This window comes from Leopardus geoffroyi, chromosome B2 (assembly GCF_018350155.1).
Source record: "Leopardus geoffroyi isolate Oge1 chromosome B2, O.geoffroyi_Oge1_pat1.0, whole genome shotgun sequence".
Lineage (NCBI taxonomy): Eukaryota > Metazoa > Chordata > Mammalia > Carnivora > Felidae > Leopardus > Leopardus geoffroyi.
In genome coordinates, this window is record NC_059332.1 from 44,675,661 (window position 1) to 44,685,613 (window position 9,953).

A 9,953-nucleotide genomic window follows, 5' to 3' on the forward strand; every position below is an offset into this window, starting at 1 on the left:
TGCTAAGCACTACTGTAGGCGTGAATTGACGATAGGGATCATTTTTGCAGAGTTTTCAAATTTAACCATTTTGTTTCATGCATACACCTTGTCATTTATTTAGAAACCCCTAAACAAACACTAGATTTGGGGAGCTTATAGTAACCAAGTAAGAGACCAGCCATGAGTAAATATTGGAGAAAATTTATTATGAACTTTTTAAGTAAACTACATGTATGGCTGTTTTCTTTCTACTTAATAAGATTTAAAAGTTACATGAAATGGGGGCCCCTGGGTGGCTCAGTTGGCTGAGCATCCAACTCTTGATTTGGGCTCAGGTGGTGATCCCGGAGTCGTGGGACTGAGCCCCACGTCTGGCTCTGCGCTGAGCATGGAGTGTGTTTAAGATTCTCACACTCTAAATTAAACAAGCAAACAAACAAACAAAACAAAGTTACACGAAATGCCTAACTTTTAGGGTTTGGGAAATAATGTTAGACTTCTTATATGTCAATTTTTACTTATTATCATTATTATTATTATTATTATTATTAGTTTTCATCTGAGAGAGAGAATGTGTCCCGGGGGGTGGGGTGAGGGTGGGCAGGGGGGGGAGAGAGAGAGAACCTTAGATGGTCTCCATGCTCAGCACAGAGCTCGATCCCAAGACCCTGGGATCATGAGCTGAGCCGAAATCAAGGGTCGGACGCTGAACCGACCGAGCCAGGTGCCCCATATGTCAATTTTTAGATTATTAAATTTGAGCCATAGTACAAAATATAGAAAACAGTAGTCTAGGGAGAATGAAAATCTCCCATATCACCATAAGCCTGCCACTATTAAAGCTGCAGTGCACTTCTTTCCTGTTGTCTTTCACCCTGTGTCCATTTACATACAGTTTAAAGAACTAAATAGAAATCATATTATCGGGGCGCCTGGGTGGCTTGGTCGGTTAAGCATCCGACTTCGGCTCAGGTCATGATCTCACAGTCCGTGAGTTCGAGCCCCGCGTTGGGCTCTGTGCTGACAGCTCAGAGCCTGGAGCCTGTTTCGGATTCTGTGTCTCCCTCTCTCTCTGCCCCTCCCCTGTTCATGCTCTGTCTCTCCCTGTCTCAAAAATAAATAAACGTTAAAAAAATTAAAAAAAAATCATATTATCATAGTGTCAAATCCTGCATTTTAATCCCTTAAACATGTTTTCAAAATATTTTAACTCTCTAGGATTCCATTCAGTGGCTGTACTACAATTCGTTTAAATATTATCCTAGGTTTTTAGTCCCCCTTGCCACATTTTGTTAATAATAAGTAATAGCTCTGTGATAAGAATGTCTACCAATTTGTAATATGCTGCTTCAGAAACAGCTGTTGTAACCATAGACCACATCGCATGTGGCAACAATAACCAGCTGCCAACAGTAGTTTCGAATTCAGGAATCAGATTCATATTCTTTTTTTTTTTTTTAATGTTTTACTTATTTTTGAGAAAGAGAGAGAGACAGAGCATAAGCGAGGGAGGGGCAGAGAGAGAGGGACACAGAATCCAGAGCAGGCTCCAGGCTCTGAGCTGTCGGCACAGAGCCCGACGCGGGGCTCGAACTCACAAGCGCTGAGATCATGACCTGAGCCGAAGTTGGACGCCCAACCAACTGAGCCACCCAGGCGCCCCCAGATTCATATTCTTAAAAGACGCATCACATCATGCTGGTATTTTTTGAAGAAAGCGATAAGGAATTTTATTGGGAAAGGGCCCTGGAAGAATTTAAAATGAAATCCAGGAAAAGATACAGACTGAGACCATCCATGACAGTGATTATATAGGAATAGTCAATGCAGATAAGAAAATGCTTTGCTTGTGTATTTAACATCAAGGGATTAAGAGGTACACACTGAGTCTTAATATTCAATTCGGCAGCTCAAGCAGAGAAGACCTACACTCTGGAAGGATTTGCCGTTGGATCCAAGTGTGTTGTGTGGTCAAGTCTAAGAAACACATGGTCTAAATGTGAGATTCTGGAAATAGGTGAAGAAGGCACAAAGGTAAGTGAAATGGAAGCACTTTATCTCAAAAGATACTTTGGAGACTGTTGAGGAAATTTTAGCCAACTTCACCAGACTAGAAAATGCTCTTGAACAGACGTTTACCTGATCATTCCCCTTAAAAAATTGGTGCAGTGCAGAACTCATCTCGAAGATCAGATGTAAGCATCCTGGCAAGAAATCATCCCCGACTCTTGTATCTCCCTTGCCTCTGAAATCCTATCAGTCACACTTTCCACTTCTTATCACTTAGTTAAAACTTTTTACACCTACTGTCACTGCCTTGGTGTGAAGTCCCTTATTTTACAAGTGGATTACTCTATTAACCTATTTTGGCTTACTTCTTCTAGTGTTCCTTCAGCTGACTCTCTACACTACCGGTGTGACACTTGTCAGATGCAAATCTGACGACAGAATTCCTGTGTGTAACACTTCTTGGGGACGTCCAGTTGATTGAGTTTCTCCTGTGGTCCCAAAAAACCACCTGTGTCAGAATCACCTGGTGGGTTTCTTAAGCTGTCGATTCCTGCACCTTGCCCTGGCTGGCTACTACAGAATTTCTGGGGGTAGGACCAGGAATGAGCATTCTCTTACCATTAAAATTTGAGAGCCACTGGTCTAGGATAGAAAAGCCAAGCCATGCTCACTAACATGGCATGGTCCTCTAGGGGACCTGAGGTCTTCTAGGGCTGAGTGTCCGTATTCTTTTCCAGTCTTAGGTTTACTCCTTTATGTTTTGTAACTTATATTGGATGGGCACCAAATTGCTCTCTCTCTCTTATATATATCATTCCACAGGGCTTCTTCAATATATTTAATAATGCAGATCCAGTCACTTGTATTCTGTCCCCCTCCCATACTGGCTCGTTTTCACTTTTATTTTTATTTTGTTATTATTTTATTTTTAGATAGGCCTTATTTTTGGAAGAGTTTTAGGTTGCAGACAAATCATGAAGATAGTACAAAGACACCTAATTTCCACTATTGTTTTTTTTTTTTTTTTTTTAATTTTACATCCAAATTAGTTAGCATCTAGTGCAACAATGATTTCAGGAGTAGATTCCTTAGTGCCCCTTAGCCATTTAGCCCATCCCCCCTCCCACACCCCTCCCGTAACCCTCAGCTGGTTCTCCGTATTTATGAGTCTCTTCTGTTTTGTCCCCCTCCCTGTTTTTACATTATTTTTGTTTCCCTTCCCTTATGTTCATCTGTTTTGTCTGTTAAAGTCCTCATATGAGTGAAGTCATAGGATTTTTGTCTTTCTCTGACTGACTAATTTCACTTAGCATCATACCCTCCAGTTCCATCCACGTAGTTGCAATATTTTTATTTTTTTGAGAGGAGAGAGTGTGAGCAGGAGAGAGGGACAGAGGGAGAAAGAGAATGAATCCTCTGTGCTCAGCGAGGAGCCCAATGCAGGGCTTAATCCCATGACCCTGGAATCATGGCCTGAGCTGAAATCAAGAACCAGACTCTCGCCAACTGATCCACCTGAGTGCCCCAATTTTCACTTATTTTTGGAAGATTTTCATTGCGTCTTCATTTTCGTTTTGCATTGCCTCTTCCAGGGAGCATTCACTACCATTATTTCTAAATCTCTCCATCTCTTCACCCTCCCCACACACCAAAAACTTTACACCTATATGATATTCCCATTTCTCCTGCTACAGAGGTCTGTACTTACTACGATGTAATGATCTACTTAGAGATCTGTTTCTCCACAAAATGTTGAGCTTCTTAAAGGTCTCATTTTTAGCTACCTTTGATATCTAGGCATACTCACTATGTTTTTTGAACAGAAGTTCCGTAGAGTTAAAAGCGTAAAGTTGAAGTTTAATAAAATTATTTTCATTGCCTTTTGAGGTATTTCAGTTGAAGAAGGATTGCTATGGTCCATAAATCAGTTACAGTTTTTGGAAACTACCAAGTTTTATTAAATACCTTTTTTTTCTTGTAGGTTTTGAACCTTTCAAATGGTATGGAGGAGATAGTGAACCCTGAGAATGTCTGGAATGGCATACCCAAATTAAGTAAGAGTCCATCTGAGGTATGGATATAAATACTAATTAATGAGAGCATTGTGTTTCATTTTGAAAGGTAATTTAAACTATTTCCAAAGCCCTAGTGTTTGGGAATAATCAAGAAAAAAGAATACTAATACTGGAATTAATGACAATGAAAAGCAGCAATAACAAAATCAGTGATTCTGGACTTTATGCCAAGTATCCCTTTGGGCAAACTGGTTATTAATGTTTTATACCTTGATTTGGGGGAGAGGGGGATTTTAAAAATGAAAATTGTTTGGTGTCTGAGATCTTTATAAAATACATCTGATGTAGAAAATCTGGAAAAATGGCAAATTTGAAACAAAGTATCTATCACCTATAATACATCCATCTAAGACAAAGAGCTTGATCGGTTTCATTTTATTTCATAATTTTTCTGTTTATATGGAATGTACGTATGTCATCAACATATTTTGTGCATAATTGATTTCATTCTGCATACAGTTTTATATTTTGTGTTCTGTGTTCTGTATTTTATATTTTGTGTTCAATTTCCCATGCCATTATAATATCTGGGCATTTGAGTTTATTCTGGTTGACATTTGTTGACGTTTTTACTTTAAAATGTGTATCTGAGAGTTCCAATATCTGGTCACCTCAGGGCTTGCCATCTACTGATCACCTTGAAATATGATTAGCTTTTCCTAGTTCTTTGTATGTTGAGTAATTTTGGATTATGTCCCAAATGTTTTGAACATTATGTTGCAAGACTTTGGATCCTATTAAAATCTTCTAGAAAATATTGAAGTCTTTATTTTAGCAGGTGGTCAACCCAGTTGGGTTCATACCACAAGTTGTGTCTCTCCTTCTTTGCTTGTGGGTTCCAATGTCAGTTTAGTTTTCAGAGACTTTGCTTTGGTGTTTGCATCCGCCCAGAGCATAAGCCTCCCAGGGACTTAGGTAGCAGTTTATATAGTATATCGGGTGTTAAAGATTGCTATGCTTAGTTGGTTCTCTTCTGCATATGCATAGTTGAGGGTTGACCTTGGGATTTATATCAGTTCATTTATAGTATTAGGGATTCATATTTTTCAATTCCTTTTCTCTCTGAGATTTCCTCCACACTTGCTGGCCTCAAGGATCTTCTTTATCATTATTATTATTTTTTTTAATGTTTATTCATTTTTGAGAGACACAGAGTGGGAGTGGGAGAAGGGCAGAGAGAGAGGGAGACACAGAATCTGAAGCAGGCTCCAGGCTCTGAGCTGTCAACACAGAGCCCGACGCAGGGCTCGAACTCAAGAACTGTGAGATCATGACCTGAGCCGAAGTTGAGCACTTAACTGACTGAGCCACCCAGGTGTCCCTCAAGGATCTTCTTTAATCCAGCTCCTAGGGGCTCTTTCTCTTGCTCCTCTAGACAGAGAGCATGTTTCATTCAAGGTTTCCTTCTTTGTTGTCATGCAGTTCTGTTTGACTGAGCCTGCCTTTGGAGTGAAGCAGAGAGAGAAACAAGAAAAATCAGTCCCCACCCCCCATTTCCAGATAACAAACAGCCCTTTTCCCGTTCCACTGGTCAGAGTCTTCTCTCTCTCAGACTTTCAGTTGGGGCTGCTCTCATGACATGGTCAGAAGGTAAAAAAGAAAAATAGTGAAGAGATTTCCCATTCATTCGTCACTTTCTAGCATTCAGGGGGCCTCTTTTCCCAATCTGCTGGCTAGAAATAGGGATCTCCCTCAGAGTTTTGCCATCCACACAGGCTCGGCAGCTCTGATTTGGTCCAGGCTCAAGTCAAAACTAAGAGACAAAGAAGGAAAAAAATAAGGAAAGGAAAGGAGAGGAGAGGAGAGGAATGAAGAGGAGAGGAATGAAGATGAAAGGAGAGGAGAGGAGAGGAGAGAAGAAGGAGGGGAGGGAGGAGGAAGAAGGAAGGAAGGAAGGAAGGAAGGAAGGAAGGAAGGAAGGGAGGGAGGGAGGGAGGAAGGAAGGAAGGAAAGAAACATCTGTGAATCCACCCCTGTTATGAGTCATTATTCAGGTTTTTACTTCAGTCCTCAATCTGCCTGTTCCTATTTACTTTTCAGAGCCCACGGTTACTTTTTGTATACTTTCCAGAATTTTTAGTTGTAGCAAGTATAAGAGAGGCAGCCTATAGTCAACTTTCTCCATCTTGGCCACAGCCAGAAGGCCATAGTTGCATAATCTTATATGACACAAATGGTCAGTCATTTGTTAAACCATTTCTTGTAGTGGTGCACATTTAGGTCATTTGAAATTTTTCCACTGTGAAAAACCACTGAAGGGGCGCCTGGGTGGCACAGTCGGTTAAGCGTCCGACTTCAGCCAGGTCACGATCTCGCGGTCCGTGGGTTCGTGCCCCGCGTCAGGCTCTGGGCTGACGGCTCAGAGCCTGGAGCCTGTTTCCGATTCTGTGTCTCCCTCTCTCTCTGCCCCTCCCCCGTTCATGCTCTGTCTCTCTCTGTCCCAAAAATAAATAAACGTTGAAAAAAAAAATTAAAAAAAAAAAAAAACAAAACCACTGAACATCTTTCTTCACCTTCTTATATTAATTTCATGTTTTTGTTTACTTGTCAAAAATAACAGCTTGCTTCACTTAGGTTGCATAAGTATTTACTGAAGTTTTTCTTTTACATTCTGATCTTTTCCATTCATTACTTTTCAAGAATCCACAGCCAAATGCATAGATGTACACATATGGGATTCTATTTGGATAAACTACCCTATGCCTGCCAAATAGAGAACTATGTAAGGCAACTCAGAGTGTTCATAAAATAGTATAGACACAACTCGCTTTTACATCAGTTAGCAAATATAGAAGCTACTTATGGATAAGGCTTTACTTTTTAAAATTTGGTTATTAATTTTATTTATTAAATGATCCTTTCCTCAAATTTGAAGGAACTCTTAGATATGTGTCTACAAATAAGCTGGTTTTCCTTTACAAGTGGATATTGTGAGGTATTAAATTATGCATGACTTTTTTGGTCAAGTCACTGTGATCTGATTGCATTTTTTAAGGATTTTTTTTTTTTTTTTGTATCTGAGAGATTTCATTTTATTGTAAGAATATGTCTCATGAATCAATTTCTGTATAGACCTCATACATACACACAATGCTATTATTTGTTGAAAGGAATATAGGAGAAATATCCCTCTTCAGTAAGTCTTTAGTAAAGGATCTGTGGCTCACCGTGGATAATGTGTTTGCATAGGAGCCCTTTAGGAAAGGCATCAGATTGGGGCGCCTGGGTGGCGCAGTCGGTTGGGCGTCCGACTTCAGCCAGGTCACGATCTCGCGGTCCGGGAGTTCGAGCCCCGCGTCGGGCTCTGGGCTGATGGCTCAGAGCCTGGAGCCTGTTTCCGATTCTGTGTCTCCCTCTCTCTCTGCCCCTCCCCCGTTCATGCTCTGTCTCTCTCTGTCCCAAGAATAAATAAACGTTGAAAAAAAAAAAAAAAAAATTTAAAAAAAAAAAAAAAAAAAAAGGAAAGGCATCAGACACCAAAGTTGTGGGAGATTGGGAGCTGAAAATTGGAAAAGGCTACTTTACTCCCGGTATGGGACGCTCCAGTAGAGATGTTCCAGAGAAATGAGTATTGGAAGGATAGAAAATGTTCTTGGGTGATTCTTCACTACAAAATCAGATTGCCACACTTTCAAGAGGCTTAGTTTTTCATTGTTTACCATTTTTTTCTGGTTTATCTATGGTCCCTTTCTGATTTTAATCATTTTGTGTCTGTAACAAAGAATTGGTGGTAATCCAAAGGTTCCTTTTGTTAGGCTGTATTCCAAACAGTGGGGAAAGATCTCTACTTCATGTCATTGGATTAGACTACAATTGAAGGTGATTTGTGTCTTTAAAAGAAAATAGCTTTTATCAACAGATTGCCAAACCGTAAAGGTACCATTATTCTGAATCTTCAAACAAAAATGGTTTATCAATTTCCTTGGATGTTAATAGTAGAAAATTTTTAGCTAAAAATGTTAAATGTGCATCTGGGAATAAATAACGAAGAAGAGGATTTCTTGAAATATCATAGAAAATTTGTTTGTGGGTTGAATTAATCTTGAAAGTTAAGTTGTGAATGTGATAAATTTATATTTTAAAGGATTTTAAAGAATTTTCTCAGCGTTGACTAGCTCATACATTCAAGTGACCTTCATATATTAAATGATCTCTCAGAATTTCTTTCTGGGTTTTTAGTTTATCTCGTGATAAGATTCAATTTGTTGGAAGTTACTGGTTATTGCATGATCTTGTTCATAAGTAGCACATGGTCCTTAGAAGTGAGGTACATTGAGAGTGAAATCCGCTCTTGGTGGCTTTCCCATTATTTGAAAAATACATACTAGTGAAAGAGAATAAAGGACTGTTCAGTTGTCAGCTTTACTAACATCATTCTAGAAAAATATAAAATGTGCCAGTTATATATTTTAGAGAAACTTTGATAATAGGTAGAGTGTGAGAACCAAAATGCTAAAAGACAAAAAACATTTCTGTAGGAATAATTCTCCATAGAATAATTCTCACCATTTTGAAAGGACATTAAATTTGTTGTGGTAGCACTCGTGTAGATAATTTTCTTGTTTTTCTTTCTCAACTTGAGGTTTCTGTCTCTTCTCTCTCTCTTTTTTTCCAGAAAAGGGGTCTGGAGGTGATATAGATTTAACTGTGGATCCATAGACGTGGCCAATCTGTCCGAAACTGCTCTTAAACATGTGGCATCTTGCCCAGACCGACAGAGTATTTGAGCAAGTCGAGAGCATATGATCACAAGAAGTTGTCATTTTTGAAAACTCTGATATGCACTGAAAACAAAATAGATCTCAGGGCCACTACGAAATGTATTTATAGTGGTTTTGCCGTACATATGGATCTGGGATCTTTCTTCTCCCTTTAAATATGTTATGTTTCTAATCAGTTAAGTGGATTTATTTTGCTAAACAATATGCTAACACATTACTCAAATTTAAAAAAAAAAAAAACAAAAAACACAACAACCCACCCCTATTTCTGTTTCTTTTGAATATAGTGTTTAAATTAAAATAGAAAATGCTAGGTTTATGGCAAGTATATTATATGATACTACTTATAGGGATGGCTTTGTTAGCAATAACTCCTTCAGATTTTTGTTTTGTTTCTGAGCTTTGTCTTGTTGGTCTAGTTAACATTTGATCAATATTCTGTTTGATTTTGGAAGTATTCTAATATGACACAATATTTGAATAAAGTTTCTCCTTAAAGGTGTGGTAGTCTCATTTTATTAAAAAAGAGGGGCGCTGGGGTGGCTCAGTCAGTTGAGATTCCGATTCTTAGTCTTGGCTCAGGTCATGATCTCACAGTTCCTGAGATCAAGCCCCACATTGGGCTCTATGCTGATTGTGCAGAACCTGCTTGGGATTCTCTCTTTCCCTCTCTCTGTCCCTCTCCGACTTGTTCTCTTTCCCTCCCCCCCTCCCTCCCTCTCAAAATAAATAAATAAATAGACTTAAAAAAAATAAAAAGGAGGGGTGCCTGGGCAGCTCAGTCAGTTAAGCATCTGACTCCAGCTCAGGTCATAATCTCACGGCTCATGAGTTCAAGCCCCGCATCAGGCTCTGTGCTGACAGATCAGAGCCTGGAGCCTGCTCTGGATTCTGTGACTCCCTCTCTCTCTCTGCCCCTCCCCTGCTCATGCTCTGTCTCTCAAAAAATAAATAAATGTTAAAAAAAATTTTTTTAAGTTAAAAAGGAAATATGGGACACAGCAAAGGCAGTCATAAGAGGGAAGTATATAGCAATCTAGGCCTTCCTAAAGAAGGAAGAAATGTCTCAAACATATAATCTAACCTTACACCTAAAGGAGCTGGAAAAAGAACTGGAAATAAAATCCAAAACCAGCAGAAGAAGGGAAATATTAAAGATTAGAGC

At 39.3% G+C, this 9,953-nt stretch overlaps 1 protein-coding gene across 2 annotated transcripts in view; it reads left to right on the forward strand.

The window, feature by feature from the left end:
- The window catches only part of LOC123608463 (mitochondrial uncoupling protein 4), a 52,455-nt gene extending 43,165 nt beyond the window's left edge, over positions 1-9,290 (forward strand). For both annotated transcript variants that reach the window (XM_045498454.1, XM_045498453.1), the window contains 3 exons: positions 1,892-2,016; positions 3,974-4,063; positions 8,683-9,290. In XM_045498454.1, coding sequence (XP_045354410.1) covers positions 1,892-2,016; positions 3,974-4,063; positions 8,683-8,706 — 239 coding nt within the window. In that variant the 3' untranslated portion in view covers positions 8,707-9,290. The remainder of the gene's footprint in view (positions 1-1,891; positions 2,017-3,973; positions 4,064-8,682) is intronic.
- The last annotated feature ends 663 nt before the right edge of the window (positions 9,291-9,953 follow it).